Here is a 16609-nt window from a genome sequence, read left to right on the forward strand (position 1 = left end):
TATTAACATCTTATATTATCATAGTACATTTGCAAAACTGAGAAACTGACACTAACACATTTCTGTTAACTAAATCCAGACAGTATTTTTGTTTTACCTGTTTTTTTCCATTCATGTCCTTCTTCTCTTTGTTCCAGGGTTCAGTCCAGGGAACCACATTGCATTTAGTTTTCATGTCTTCCCAGTTTCCTCTAGTCTGTGACAGTTTCCCCATATTTCCTTGTTTTTCATGACCTTGACAGTCTTGAGGGATACTAGCCAGGTATACTGCAGAATGTCTTCCAATCTGGGTTTGTCTGATGATTTTCTTATGATGAGACCAGGGTTATAGGTTTTTAGAAAGAATACCACAGAAATGAAGTCTCCTTCTCATCACATCCCATCAAGGTATATGATAGCCACATGATATCACAGGTGAGAATAACCATCCTCACTTGGTTAAAGTTGTGTTTGCTAGGCTTCTCCACTGTGAAATTACTATTTTTCCCTTTCCATACTCTGTTCTTTGGAAGTGAGTCAATAAGCCTAACCTACTCTCACAACCTCCAGGAGGTAGCAAAATATACATAACAAAATTTACTGTTTTAACTTTCTAAGTATACATTTTAGTGGCATTAAGTACATTCAGATTGTACAACCATCAACACTTTTGATCTCCAGAACTTTTTCATTATCCCAAAGTGAAACTCTGTATCCATTAAGCAATAACTGTAAAGGAGTTCTAACACATAAATTTAACATAATATCTAGCATATAGTAGGCACACAATAAGTGTGAGCTGTCCAGAAGATCTTTTCAATGAAGTCTCTTCAGAAAGATTATTTCCCCTATCTTTTTAGGTACTGAATTAACCTCAAAAAAGGATTCAGTAAAAAGAAAAGTAATCAATTAACTTTGCCCTTTATTTATTTATTTATTTATTTATTTATTTTTGTGGTACGCGGGCCTCTCACTGCCGTGGCCTCTCCCGTCGCGGAGCACAGGCTCTGGACGCGCAGACCCAGTGGCCATGGCTCACGGGCCCAGCCACTCCGCGGCACGTGGGATCCTCCCAAACCGGGGCGTCCCCTGCATCGGCAGGCGGACTCTCAACCACTGCGCCACCAGGGAAGCCCGTAACTTTGCCCTTTATATGAAAGTCTTTTATAAAAAGTCAGTTGGGGAGGGAAGTAATAATTACTGACTAAAATGGGATTTTTAGATTACTTATGGATTTCAGTTATTCTTTATGACAATTTTCATTACCATGTTTTTTTTGTAATTGTAATAGTTGATATTTATTGCCATTTAATATACATCAGGCACTGTTTTAGGGTCTTTATTTAATGAATGTTGATCTTTAACATTGAATGATCTCAACCCCAAAGAATTAAAATTGTAAGTTTAGTGTTTTGCCGTTATAAGACCTGTCAGCTAGTGTGTCATTGGAGTTCTTCCTTCCTAGAAATTTCTCTTATATAGAAACTATTATATGATGCAGTTGACAAACATAGGGAAGGGAGTGTGGATACAAAAACTCTATGATCAGCCCCTAGACCATTAAAGATTGAGTCATTATTTTATAACATAAGCCAAAATTGTGTTTGTTTTTGCTGTCTTTCATTAGTGTTTTGTTTAGGCACAGAGCGTAGGGCAACAACTCCTCCTCCTCCTACAAAAGCTCCACATTACCATATTTTTTTGTGAATAATTGATTATACTTCCGTAGTCTGTGTACACAAGAGACCTTTCTGAATTTTTCTAACCTGTAAAATAACTTTTTTCTGGAAGTTAAAGAGCCATATATAATAATGTATTCTGTTTGTTACAGGGTAGAACCGTTACCATTAAGCTAAAGAATGTGAATTTTGAAGTAAAAACTCGTGCATCTACAGTTTCATCTGTTGTTTCTACTGCAGAAGAAATATTTGCTATTGCTAAAGAATTGCTAAGAACAGAAATTGATGCTGATTTTCCACATCCCTTGAGATTAAGACTTATGGGTATGACTTTTCTATACTTGTTTTTCCTTAAATCTGCTAGACTTTTCCATGGAATCAACTTGGGAAATATTCTCACCTCCATTTTATTTCTTAAACCTGTTTAGGAAGTTGTACTTATGCTACTGCCTTTTTTCTTGATTCTTAGGACCTGATGCATGTGAAGCCACAATCATTAGTTTAATTCCAGTAAGAACCAGTTAAAGTCATTCTTTTCCTTACTACTTACTGAAATCCTTGGGGTTAGATATCTTTCAAAATTTTAAACTTTTCAGATTTTAGAAAGCAAATTCAGTGCATATTGAGTATATTATATAATACTCCTTTGGGACCTGAAGCAGCACTTCATGATCAAACACATTATTATTTCTGTAGCAAAACAAAAAAATATTCACACTGAGTTGTAAAGACTCTAAATAGTCTCACACCGATCTTGTCATCAATTACCATTTGTTGCTTACAATTTTCAGAGCTTTTTGGATTTCAGAATTACAGATAAGGGATTGTGGCACTATAAAACCACATTTCTAGCCATCACGTGGTAAAAAAAGACAAATGAACCATGTTTCCAAAGTGGAACGAGTGAGAGAATGTTTAGGGATAAGCACTCCAAATGCCAACTTTACTGCTAAGAATGAGTCATTAGCCATACTTTCACATATGAAAAATAGCACACATTGAAGTCAATTTGAATAAAGTGTGTTAACTAAAAGAGCTAAAGAGTGGATGTTAATAGCAGCTTTATTTATAATTGCCAAAACTTGGAAGCAACCAAGATGTCCTCCAGTAGTAGGTGAATGGAAATTGTGGTACGTCTAGACAACAGAATATTATTCAGCACATAAAAGAAATGAGCTATTGGAGTAGAGGGTGGGGGAGAAGAAAAGTAATGAGCTGTCAAACCATGAAAAGACATGGAGGAAACTTATATATTATTAACTGAAAGAAGCCAATCTGAAAAAGCTACATCCTGTATGATTCCAACGTATGACATTCTGGAAAACGCAAAACTATGGAGATACTAAAAAGATCAGTGGTGTCAGGGGTGGGGGGAGGGAGGAATAGGCAGAGCACAGAGGATTTTTAGGGCAGTGAAACTATTCTGTATGATGCTCTAATGGTGGATACATGTCATTGTACATTTGTCAAAACCCATAGAATGTACAACATCAAGAGTGAACCCTAATGTAAACTATGAACTTTGAGTAATAATGTCGTGTCAGTATAGGTTCATTGATTGTAACAAATGTACCACTCTGGTGTAGGATGTTGATAGTGGAGGAGGAGTGCATGTGTGGGGCAGATAGTATATGGGAACTCTCTGTACTTGCTACTCAACTTTGCTGAGAACCTAAAATTGCTCTAAAAAATAGCGCCTATTGCAAAAAAGGGAGCTAAAGAATCTATGCAATTGACTCCAATTAGTTACTCGATATTTAATGGTATCACGTGTCAGGTATTAACTGAAAGACCTATATAATCATGCTAACTCCAGTAGATACTTACTGTTTAGTATACCCAGCTTTATAAAGAAAGTTAATTTCCACTCATAATACCACCTTTGAAAAAGCATCCTTTAATTCAGAAAATACAGTGTTGCTTATTATTTTTGGCTAAACAGCCTTTTTCATATATGTTATAATAGTATTATGTAAAATGTCTCTATTGAATTTGAAATGGATTAATTATGGTTGGTTTAATTTAGGGGTGCGGCTCTCTGGTTTTCCCAATGAAGAGGAGAAGAAACACCAACAAAGGAGCATTATTGGCTTCTTACAGCCTGGAAACCAAGCCCTGTCAGCCACCAGGTGTATACTAGAGAAAGCTGACAAAGATCAGTTTCTAAAACCTCTAGAAATGTCTCATAAGAAGAGTTTCTTTGATAAAAAACGATCTGAAAGGAATTGGAGCTACCAGGACACATTTAAATGTGAAACTGTAGATAAACAAAGTTTACAGACATCACAATCCTTCCAAGTTTTAAAGAAGAGGATGAGTGAGAATTTAGAAACATTGGAGAATTTAGATAACTGTCATATATTTACCTGTCCTGTTTGCTTCAGGGAGCAAGGAAGCATCAGTCTGGAAGCCTTTAATAAACACGTAGATGCGTGTCTTGATGGACCTTCCATCAGTGGAAACTCTAAAATGTCCTCACGTTCACATGCTTCCTCTACAGAAGTGAACGAGAAAGAAAATGTACATGATTCTGTTTCTGTCTGTGAGAAGCAGGATTATGAAACTCATCAGAAGAATACAGAGATCACATCAGTAGATTCTGTAGCGTTGGCAGAGACTACTGGTAATCCATCTAATACAGAAGGTGTAGGTGCGCTAAGTAATAAGCACAGCAAAGAGGAATGTTCTAGTCTTCCAAGCAAATTGTTTAACATGGAACACTGTCCTCAGAATTGTTGCACTGTTTCACTGGAAAATGAAGATGGTGCGTCATTAAGAAGGAAAGAGCCCCTACAACCTTATTTATATGAAGTGATCAGTGACCAAGTCCTCGTTTGTCCGGTTTGTAACCTAGAACAAAAGACTTCAGATCTTACCCTATTCAACGTGCATGTAGATGTTTGCTTAAATAAAGGCATTATCCAGGAACTGAGAAAGGATAAGGTTAATCCAGTTAACCAACCCAAAGAAAGCACCACAAGTACTGGTGAGTTTACAGTTATTTTAAAGAACTTGATTTTCTAGGAATGTTTTATTAAAATTGAGATTATTGTTAAATCTGAAACATATACCTTGAAAGGGATAGTTCATATACGCTGCCATTTAGGAAAATGTTAGTTACCTTAACGGTGGGTTAGAATTAGCTGAAGACATTAGATTTTAAATTTTGGGAAACCTCTGGTTTGGGCTTGATTTAGCACAGAATGAACTCAAAGGTTTAGGGAGCTGAGTGATTTAATCAATACAGAAATTCCTTCACAGAACACTTGCCAAGGCACAGTGGTGACTTAACTATAATTATATAGCCAAAAAGCCTCTTTAACTTGTTTTTTGGTAGTTCCGACTCTAACCCAACTTCAAAATCAGCTGTAATACTAATGAAACAAGTAAATTACAAAGAAATTATGCTATACATTAGTTTCTGGTATATATAAATTCGAACAATGTAGTACTAAGGAAGTTTTTATTATCTTTAATCAGTCAACCTTAACCCTTTAAATTTTTAGAAAGCTTTTTAATTATTTCATGTTATTCATTGTGGAATTTCTTCCCTCTAAAGATAACTCAGGCAAAGTACAGAAGATTGGGACAAAAGCAAACAGGTATGGCTAATTTGAGTTTTAATAAAGCTGGCTATGAAATTGTTATATTTTGAGGTCTGATTTTTAAGAAATGTTAAAATTTGCTTTTAGAAATCATTAAGTAAAAGTTTTAAAATCAATTATTTGCATAAACAATTTTTAAAATCTCTTCAGGCATTTTATTATTTTATAGTTTTTTTGTTTTGTAGTTCTTCATGCATTTTAATTGCATGTTCTTTTTTATTCCAGGCCAGGACTGATGACAAAGCACTCGGCATCAAAGAAAACAAAACCAAACAGTCCCAGACACACCCTTGATATATTTTTTAAATGAACGTTGAACATTTTATCATTAATTTTTGATTGAAACTTGTTATTTTATAATCAATGAATGTATTCTTCCTCATTCCAGGCTTACAGATTCATTGAGTGAAAGGCAAGTGCAATAAGCCCTCCCCAAATGACATTTCCTTTATATGAATTTGGAATATATACTAATTTACTTCTGTATCTTTTTTTGATAACAATTAGAATTCCACTTCCATTATACTTCAATTGGAAATCAGTCCTGTTAGAGATGATTTTAAAATGAGAAGTTAGGAATGGGATCAGGAAGTGATTTCTTTCTTTATTATGTTTTTGGGGTTTCTTTGTTTGTTTGGTTTTTTGCGGTACACAGGCCTCTCACCATTGTGGCCTCTCCCATTGCGGAGCACAGGCTCTGGACGCGCAGGCTCAGCGGCCATGGCTCACGGGCCCAGCCGCTCCGTGGCCTGTAGGATCCTGCCGGACTGGGGCACAAACCTGTGTCCCCTGCATCGGCAGGCGGACTCCCAACCACTGTGCCACCAGGGAAGCCCTATTATGTTTTATAGTGAATATAAAAACTTACATTTATAAGGGCTCTCAGAAGTTCAGATAAACCTATTTTAGCATAAGAATTTTTTAGCACTTAACCACTTTGCACTGGACTGCTATGTTTGATCTTAGTATCTTCTACAACTTTGTATAATTATATTTTAGCTCCTAGTATCTTCAGATACCTCATGAACATTCATAATGAATACTTATCTTAAGTTCTATGAAGAGTATTAGCTTAACAGAACTAGCATGAGTGGTTTTGTTACCTTCAGGAAAATAATGTCACAGTATTATTTGCTGTGTTAAAAGAATTTTTGTTTAAAATATGATTATTCATTTGATTTTTTTTAATTTAAAATTTTCTTTATCTAATGAATAAGCACTTGGTTCACTTTAAAAAAACATTTAGTCTAAGATTCATGGTAATTATTTTCTTATCTAGGACTTTTAAACAGCAATATTTCATTTCTTGACAGTTATATTTGTACTTTACACAGATCTGTAAAAAAGGATAAATTGTACACTCACTTCATTTTTATTATGACCTTCTGGAGAAGAATGTGCAATTCAAAAGATTAATGTGTGTTAAAACACCTCATTTATCTTAGTTATATTTCTATCATGTTTTCATTAACATTCGCGAAAGAAGACAGCTTAACAGTAGTTAGCTTAAGTAGTTCCAAATATTTTTGTGCTATCAATAGAGGAGTTTTTATCAAAAAAACAATTATTTAATTGAAACATGAAGATGGAACCCATTTTCTATTACGGCTTTAAGGAACTGAATCTTTTGTTCTAATATTTTTGTTTCTTTTCTTTTTTTTTTTTTTTTTTTTTTTGCGGTATGCGGGCCTCTCACTGCTGTGTCCTCTCCCGTTGCGGAGCACAGGCTCCGGACGCGCAGGCTCAGCGGCCATGGCTCACGGGCCCAGCTGCTCCGCGGCATGTGGGATCTTCCCAGACTGGGGCACGAACCCGTGTCCCCTGCATCGGTAGGCGGACTCTCAACCACTGCGCCACCAGGGAAGCCCCTCTTTTCATATTTTATAGCTCATTACCTAAATGTATAAAGACAATGTTTTAGGAACAGCGTAAATTAGGATCTCACACAACCTTTGGCCAAAGTGGTAATTTGACTTTAAATTACTAGATGATTTAAAATTAGGCTTAGTTTATTAACATACCAATTTCATGCCTAATATTATTATACGCTATGGTTAATACCTAGTTGTAGAGCTACGCTTCTTGATTGTGTGATTTACTTACATTAATTCTCTACAAAATTAACTTCAATGAAGCAGTGATTTAATGTATTGAAAAGTAGATAGCACCATATTTGTTCTTTTCTATCCTATCTTGTTTCAAGTTCATTTTTATTGTGTTTTCAACATTAGAGTGAATACTAAAATTATTTTCGCTTAGATGATTCATTTAATTGAATGTTATCATTTAGTAATATTTAATAAAAATTTAAAATGAAATTTTAAATGTTTAATCTTAGCCAGTAGAAGTGGTTTCCTTACTTTTCCACTCTTTTCCCACCTCTGTTGCTTTCACTCTTATTTTCTTTGCCCAGAATTTTCTCCACATCCTTTTCTGTTTTATCTAATAATCCAACTCATTTTCTTTTTATTATAATTTTGTTTGGGGGCATTAAAAGAAAATACAACAAAACCACAAAGAATAAGCACCTATAATCTTACCTATTTAGAGAGTCAGAATATAGGGAACCACCTGGGAGAACATATTTGCAACACATATAATTGGCAAAATACTAGTATCCAGTATATATATAATCCAGAATATATAAATGATTCCTATGAATCATTAAGAAAAAGACAGCCAATAGAAATTTGGACAAGTCTTTAGATGGCACTTTACATAGAAAGAATCCAAATGGCCAAGAAACATGAAAACATCCTCAGCCATTTTAGTTATAGGGAAATGAAAAAAAAAAAAAACCACAAAGAGGTATTATAATACCTTTCCCAGATTCACAAAAATGAAAGGATCCAATGATATTAAGTTTTGGTGATGATATGGAGCAATATCAACTCTTATTTGAAAACAATCTCTTTGGAAAACGGTTTGTCCTTCTTCAGTAACTCTGAAGATGTGCACACTCAACACCCCAGCAACTGCACTCCTAAATATACGCCTTTGCTGGTTATCTTCCATTTGCCCTCCTGATTTTACTCTGTGCCCTCCACCCTGCTTTAAGTTCAGTGAGGCATCATGGCAGCGGGCAGCCACTGCAGAAGGTTTCAGGGAGGAAAGAAGATGAAGTTGTTTATTCCCTCATATACCTTTTTGAGGAATCATGTCAAGCTGGTTAAGTCCCTTGATGAAAGGTCACAACTTCTTCATATGTCATTTTCTGCTCTCTCTCCAGGTTCTGATAATCCTTTCCTTGCCCTCACCCCTTCATCCTAGGGGTGGCATCAGAGCCTTGCCCTTATTAGCCCTGAGGTGCTGCCCTATCTTTTGTGGTTTCCCCACACCCTGTCCACAACTTTGTAAACGGTCCCTTTCTTAAAAGTCATCTCAAAATACAATTTTTTTCCTGCCAGAGCCATAACTGATACAATGTCTTGGGAAAACTATTGAACATGTTTTTTAGGAAGCATGTGCAAGAATGCACGTAGCAGCACTGTAATAGCCAAAAAATGGAAATAAACCAAATATTCAGCACTGGTAGAATGGTTAGATTCTACCATTGTATATTCATGTAGATTCAAACAAAAGAATTCTACACAGTGGTGAAAATGAAGGAAATAGCTAATCAGAAGGTGGATGAATATCACAAACATAATGTGGAGCAAAAGAAGCAAATCATAGAAGGATGCCATCAGCATGATTCCATTTATATAGTTCAAAACAGTGTATATTGCTTTAAGGATGTATTCATATGAGATCAAATTATTAAGAGAAGCAAGTATATTATTGTCCCCAAAGTTAGAATAATGACTTCCTCTGTGGGGGGAGAAGAGGGAATGTGATTGAGAAATGGCACATGGAACTGCTGGGATGCTGACAGTCTTCTATTGTCTTGGGTGGTGACTGCATGGATGTTTATTTTAAAAATATTATTTAAACTGTATGTATGTATTTTATAGATTCTTGTTCATATGTGACCTATATCATGATAAAGAGTAAAACAAAAAAAATGGCAGGAACCGCTTTCCTTAGTAAGGTGATGTTCTCCTTCATCTCTGCAGGCTACTAGCTTCAACAGAGAAAAAGTACATTTCTCTCTGCTAGGACTTTGCTGAACACAGCAAGAAAGAGTCATCCCATGACAACATTTTAAGTTTTTCTCCTAATGTTTTCCCTAATGCTACAGCCTCAATCAGCATTTGGTCTGCTCTCCAAAGTCAAATTGCCAAAGTTGACAATTTGACCAAATATTTTATCATCTCCAAACAAGTCACCAGCTTCCCAACCTGTGATATATATATCGCCACTCCTCAAAGCCCCTCCCTCAAACACTAAGCCAATTCTGTATATTAGATTTTGTTATTTTCAGCACCCTGCTTTCTGTATCACTTCAGAATTTTACTTCAGCTGTGAATTACAGAGACCCAATCAGTATCTTAAAAAAAAAAAAAAAAAAAAAAATCAATCAGGGCTTCCCCGGTGGCGCAGTGGTTGAGAGTCCGCCTACCGATGTAGGGGACACGGGTTCGTGCCCCGGTCCGGGAAGATCCCACATGCCGCGGAGCGGCTGGGCCTGTGAGCCATGGCCGCTGAGCCTGCGCGTCCGGAGCCTGTGCTCCGCAACGGGAAAGGCCGCAACAGTGAGAGGCCCGCATACGGCAAAAAAAAAAAAAAAAAAAAATAGGTGCAAGTACTTAGGAACTACAAAATATTATTGAAAGACAAGCAGTCTGAGTTAATTAAAAGAATAATCCTATTTATGAATAGGAAGAATATCTTAAAGATAACTCTCTCCTGGGCTTCCCTGGTGGCGCAGTGGTTGAGAGTCCGCCTGCCGATGCAGGGGACACGGGTTCGTGCCCCTATCCCGGAAGATCCCACATGCCGCAGAGCGGCTGGGCCCGCGAGCCATGGCCGCGGAGCCTGTGTGTCCGGAAACTGTGCTCCGCAACGGGAGAGGCCACAGCAGTGAGAGGCCCGCGTACAGCAAAAAAAAAAAAAAAAAAAAAAAAGATAACTCTCTCCTAATTATTCTATAAGTTCAATAAAATTCAAAACAAAACTTCTTATGGTTTTTCTTGGAAGTTGTTAAGTAGATCGTAAATTTTATATGGAAGAGCAAAGGCCCAAGAATAATAAGGTAGCAGGACAGGCCCTATTACATAGCAAGATTCATTATAAAGCTGTAGTAATTAATAACATACACTAATAGAGTAGTATTGGCCTGGGTATGAACATTTTAGACAACTCAGTACAAAAAGTATTTACTATTTAATAAATAGTGCCTAAACTCTGACCTTCCAACTGATTTCACAGCTTCTCCTGCTCTAAACCATTTTGTGCATTTTTTGCACATTAGCCATAATGTTTTTATAACGTCACTCGTATTAGAAACAAAACAAAAAAAGATTTCAAAGCTCTCAACTCTGTCCAGGATCAGTGAGAGCTGAGAAGGGGACTGATTTTCAGGGTATGATGATTTCTATGGTGCAAATACCATGACAGATTTCAAGCTATTGACACGATGTCAACCAGTTCACAGAGTTCCTGAAAATTTAACAATTGGCTCTTGGGTGCCAGCACAAGCGAGTTCCCAAAAATCAGTGTTCATGGTGCACACCAAATACTGGCTTGGCATTCAAGCCCAGTCAAGTCACACTGCATAGCTTGCAGTTTCCTGAATTAACTAAGCTATTTCTCCCTTCTGGTGTCCTGCTCAGTTGCTCCCTCTGCCCAGAATGTGCTTCCTGAATGCCCCTTTGCCCTCTCCATACACAGTAACCATACACAACTATTCATCTTTCAACTCATCCCAAGGACCACCTTCAAGAAAGGGTCTCTGTCCCCTAGGAAAACTGATTAGTCACTCCTTTGTGCTCCTGTTTCTCTATGAAGACACTGAAACATTCTTTGTTGTGGCTTTGCTGCGGTCTCTCCCTTCTAGGTTGTAGGCTGCTAGAGATGCTGGACTGTCTTTCACGGATCTCTGAATTATAAGTGTGAAGTGTAAAGCCTGGCACTCAGTAGGTGTTAACTATCATTTGTTGACCCATAAATGAATAAATAATGTTTGCCCAAAGACTGGTGTCTATTACTGTCATGGTAATTTTCTCTGTGAAGACAGGGTGGCCAACGTAGATGGCTGCACTCAAGCTGGGCACTAAGGACGGGCATTCTGGAAAGAGAGAATTGTACTTCTTTCCCTTTATTGGGTAATTGCTTGCTTTATAAATGTTTTATTACTGTGTTCTTTTGGGGTAGCTTGGAAATATTTGGAAAAAGGCTCAAAATATGACTATTAACCTAGGGCTAAAAAAAATGATTTTTGAGGAAATATTCCATTTTGAAAATCACACCTGGTGCCTGCTGCCTGCTTTTTTTTTCATAAGTAATGTCCCCTTTTTTTTTTGGCCATGCCTTGTGGTACGTGACATCTTAGTTCCCCAACCAGGGATTGAACCTGTGCCCCCTGCAGTGGAAGGGTGGAGTCTTAACCACTGGACCACCAGTGAAGTCCCAGTAATGTCCCATTTTGAAAAGCAGTAATACATTTGAGCATACCTGGTGCTGGTAGGGCTCTAGTGAACATCACAGAGATGTGGTGTTTATACCCCTGAAGCAAAAGCTGTTCTTTTGTTGAATCATTAAGGGATAATCACTTTTGCTTTGTAATACATAATTGGATTAACAGTTGTTTAAGAAAAACTCAAATGATATTATGGTGAGTATTGAAAACATGATTCCATTTATTAAATCGTATATTGGACTGCTCCCCTTACAAGTGTGAGGTAATTTATTTTCTAATGCTGTCTACAAAAGGCTCAGGGAGACAAGATAATTCAGAGGCAAATAGTTTTCACACTTTCCTTGTAATCGCGGTCTCTTAAGTTTGTTATGATTTCAAACCTATATATATATACCTACATATACATATGCATAGATGTGCATACACCATATATATATGTGTGTATATACATACTATACACACAACCTCACCTGAACCCATATCTGTTACTGAATTCTGTCTACCCTTGTAGGGCCTGTTGAAAATATCCACTTCTTTCTATTCCTTTTGTCAAATCCTCAACAGTTGCCTAATCTCTGGCCTTCCAACTTATTTCTCAGCTTTCATCAGTATCCTTCCCTTCTCTAAACCATTTTGTGCATTTTTATAGACAATGCTTTCCTAACATCACTCATATCCGTCTGTGTACCAAAAAGGTGGGTCAGTTCTGGGGTCAGAACTAATTCTATTTTATTAGGGCTTAATTTTTTTTTCACTCCTAGAATATGCTCAACTTCGAATTTAACTTCTGAACCCATCCACAGGCATGAGATGTGCCATGGTTTTATTTGTTTGTAATCCATCAAACACAGTGCTTATGTACTAGGGATTCAATGGAGATATCCAGGTTGTCCTTCAATATTCTACTTTTCTTCCATATTATTAGAATTTTAGGTAGGCACACGATTGCCCAGAATAGTTTACTATATTTCATCAATTCTTTGTTTTATAAACCACTAAGAAAGAAAACCCAAGATGGGGAGTCCAGTAGGTTACCACTGCATTAAAATGGGGTACCAAGGTTTTCCATCTTCAGAGAGGCTATCGAGTCTTACTTTGTTCTAGAGAAAATTCTGGACGCCCATTTAAAAATGATTCAATACTTAAGTTCCGATAGTGTTGGTTATCAAGCCAACCTCGACACTTCTCCCAACTGTACGAAGAACGGCCTCAGTGTACGCCGGGAGTTTTCTCAGAACGTTTTGCCTCGCGTGAACCCAACCACATCACGCCACACCTGAAGGCGACTCCGCCCAACCAGGGCTGGAGACCCGGGGCGAGCCGCGCGTAGAAGCGCCCGCAGCCGAGAGCGGCCTCGGGGGCCTGGGGGCCTCGGGGTCGGACATAGAGCCGGGTCGGCGCGCCCCGGTGCGCAGGGAAGCGGCAAGGGGGCTGCTGCTCGGCGAGGCTGCGGCCGCCAAGGGGTTGCGGGAGGGCCTGAGGGGCGCGGCGGCCCGGCCCTGGAGACGCCTGGCGCGGATCCCGAAGCAAGAGCGTCCGCGCGCGCGAGGAGGCGGCGGCCGAGCACGAGTTCCGTGAGTCTGGGAACAAGGCCTGGAGACGCCGGCGCTGGCGGCGCCGCGCGGGCGCGGGGAGCTGGTTGAGCAGTGTGGGTGCAGCGCTCGGGCCGCGACGGGAAGGGACCCGAGCGCATCCTCATCCCTGTGCCCTCTGAGGGCTAGTTTTCAGCTTTGGGATCCACCCCCACCCAAGTTTTGACTCACATTTCTCAAGACGTTTTATTTCCGATAAACCCTGCGCTGTGGGTGGAAGGAAAGTGTTACCCTTTCAAATTAAGGAAAAGGATTTTTCAAGAAATGATTAAGTCCTTTTACAAATAAGGAAAGAGTTTTTTGTTTTGTTTTGTTTTGTTTTTGATGTACGCGGGCCTCTCACTGTTGTGGCCTCTCCCGTTGCGGAGCACAGGCTCCGGACGCGCAGGCTCAGCGGCCATGGCTCACGGGCCCAGCCGCTCCGCGGCATGTGGGATCCTCCCGGACCGGGGTACGAACCCGTGTGCCCTACATCGGCAGGCGGACTCTCAACCACTGCGCCACCAGGGAAGCCCCGGAAAGAGTTTTATGTGCTGTTATCTCCTATAGCCTGACGCATTCACTGATTTATTGTGTGACTTTAAGTAAGTCACTTAATCTTTCTGTGCTTTAAGTTTTTAAAGCATGGAGGGGATCATCTATGCCTTGGGGGTTTATAGCATAAACTCAGGGACGCTGTTTAAGGGTCTTCAAGGTTGAGAATGACGTCGAGTCTCTTAACGAGCACACCCTCCAAGTTGGATAGGTGGGATGGCCTCATTTCCTGAAGACCAGCCTTGCGGGCAGAGCACCAGTTTCTTTTTTTTTCCTTATAAATTTATTTATTTATTTTTGGCTGCATGGGTCTTTGTTGCTGCACGCGGGCTTTCTCTAGTTGTGGAGAGTGGGGGCTACTTTTCGTTGCGGTGAACGGGGGCTTCTCATTGCGGTGGCTTCTCTTGTTGCGGAGCACGGGCTCTAGGCGCGCGGGTTTCAGTAGTTGTGGCTCGCGGGCTCTAGAGCACAGGCTTAGTAGCTGTGGCGCACGTGCTTAGTTGCTCTGCAGTATGTGGGATCTTCCCGGACCAGGGCTCGAACCCGTGTTCCCTGCGTTGGCAGGCAGGTTCTTAACCACTGCGCCACACAGGAAGCCCGATGTTGAATTTTTTAAAATGCTTTTTCTTCATCAATTTAAATGATCACGTAGTTTTTCTTTTTTAGACTACTAATATAGGAGATTACATTGATTGATTTTCAAATCTGGAACCAGTTTTGCATTGTCAGGATAAACCCCACATGGTTATGGTGTATTATACTTTTTATATATGGCTGGATTTGATTTGATAATGTTTGAGGAGTTTTGAATCTATGTTGTTGAGGGATATTTGTTTATAGCTTTCTATTCTTGTAATGTCTTTGGTTTTAGGATCAAGGAAATGTTGATCTCATAAGATGTGTTGGGAAGTGTTTCCTCCTCTTCTGTTTTCTGGAAGAGATGGTATAGACTTGATGTTATCCTTTAAATACCTGGTAGAATTCACCAGTGAAACTATCTGGGTATGGGGATTTCTTTTTAGGAATTTTTAAAACTACAAAGCCCATTTCTTTAATAGTTATAGGATTATCCAGTTATCTGTGTAATCTTGAGCGAATTTTGGTAGTTTGTGGTTTTTGAGGAATTGTTTCATCTAAGTTGTTGAATTTTTTTTTTTTTTTTTTTTTTGCGGTATGCGGGCCTCTCACTGCTGTGGCCTCTCCCGTTGCGGAGCACAGGCTCTGGACGCGCAGGCTCAGCAGCCATGGCTCACGGGCCCAGCCGCTCCGCGGCATGTGGGATCTTCCTGGACCGGGGCACGAACCCGTGTCCCCCGCATTGGCAGGCGGACTCTCACCCACTGCGCCACCAGGGAAGCCCTAAGTTGTTGAATTTCTGTGCATGGAGTTGTTCACAGTATCTCTTTCTCATCTTTCAACGTCTGTGGAGACTGTAGTGCTCTGCTCTCTTTCATTCCTTACATGGGTAATGTGTGTCTTCCCTCTTTTTTCGTAGTCTTGCTAGAGGTTTATTGATTTTATTGACATCTTCAAAGAACCAGCTTTTGTTTTTATTGGTTTTTCTCTATTGTTTTTCTGTTTTCAGTTTTACTGATTACTGCTTTTACCTTTGTTGTTTTTCTTCTGTCTGCTTGATTTAGGTTTATTTTGCTCTTCATTTTTTACTTTCTCAAGGTAGGAGCTTAGATTATTGACTTGAAGCCTTTCTTCTTTTCTGATAATTTAATCCTATAAGCTTTAGCTGCATCCCACACATTTTGATATATTTTATTTTAATTTTCATTTGGTTCAAAATATTTTCTAATTTCTCTTGAGATTTCCTCTTTGATCCCTGGTCCAGATTTTTTTTTTTTTCAAAAATTGGAAGTTCTCATAGTACTGAGCCTACATTCCCTCCTGGCAGTATTCTTCTGGAAGTGATTGTGGTTACCCAACCCTTCCATCCAACCATTGAACAAATATTTATTGAACACCTACTAGCACTAGGCACTGGGATTACTTCAGCTTCCCCATGGATGTGTATTCAGGTGGAGGAAGCAGACAGTGAACAAGTATATATGTATTAAATGTCAAATAATGTCAAATGATATGAAGAAAGAATGGAGTAGGGCATAGGGGTAGAGAATGACAGGCGAAAGAGTATTGGGTGGTCAGGCATGGTTTTTCAGAGGTGGTGCCATTTGAGGTACCACCTGAATGAAATGAAAGAGGAGGTCTGGACTTGTTTTTCTAGCTCAGCATGGCCCCCTCCTGTTCTGACCCTCTTTCCTCAAACTTGCTCTGCTACTGAAGGCATGGAGTATTGTACCCCTAAAAGTTTAAGTGAATGATACAGCTCTGTGTAACCTGTTTTTTGTTTTTTAAAGTATGTCTCCTACACTAACCTAGATCTTTACCGCTACCAGTACCCTGCTACATCTTTTTTTTTTTTTTTTAATTATTTTTGGCTGTGTTGGGTCTTCGTTTCTGCGTGAGGGCTTTCTCTAGTTGCGGCGAGCGGGGGCCATTCTTCGTCGTGGTGCGCGGGCCTCTCACTGTCGCGGCCTCTCTTGTTGAGCACAGGCTCCAGACGCGCAGGCTCAGTAGTTGTGGCTCACGGGCCCAGTTGCTCCGTGGCATATGGGATCCTCCCAGACCAGGGCTCGAACCCATGTCCCCTGCACCGGCAGGCAGATTCTCCATCACAGCGCCACCAGGGAA

At 39.5% G+C, this 16609-nt stretch overlaps 2 protein-coding genes across 2 annotated transcripts in view; both read left to right on the forward strand.

The window, feature by feature from the left end:
• The window catches only part of POLK (DNA polymerase kappa), a 73899-nt gene extending 66370 nt beyond the window's left edge, over positions 1-7529 (forward strand). Inside the window, exons 12-15 of the mRNA XM_081233013.1 lie at positions 1811-1982; positions 3685-4644; positions 5218-5260; positions 5489-7529. Coding sequence (XP_081089139.1) covers positions 1811-1982; positions 3685-4644; positions 5218-5260; positions 5489-5573 — 1260 coding nt within the window. The 3' untranslated portion in view covers positions 5574-7529. The remainder of the gene's footprint in view (positions 1-1810; positions 1983-3684; positions 4645-5217; positions 5261-5488) is intronic.
• A 5384-nt stretch (positions 7530-12913) lies between these two features.
• The window catches only part of ANKDD1B (ankyrin repeat and death domain containing 1B), a gene marked incomplete at both ends in the record, with an annotated part of 52514 nt that continues 48818 nt past the window's right edge, over positions 12914-16609 (forward strand). The window contains 3 exon segments of the mRNA XM_081232597.1: positions 12914-12977; positions 13066-13322; positions 13324-13357. Coding sequence (XP_081088723.1) covers positions 12914-12977; positions 13066-13322; positions 13324-13357 — 355 coding nt within the window.

Source organism: Mesoplodon bidens (assembly GCF_964165515.1).
Source record: "Mesoplodon bidens genome assembly, chromosome: 4".
NCBI classification, from domain to species: domain Eukaryota; kingdom Metazoa; phylum Chordata; class Mammalia; order Artiodactyla; family Ziphiidae; genus Mesoplodon; species Mesoplodon bidens.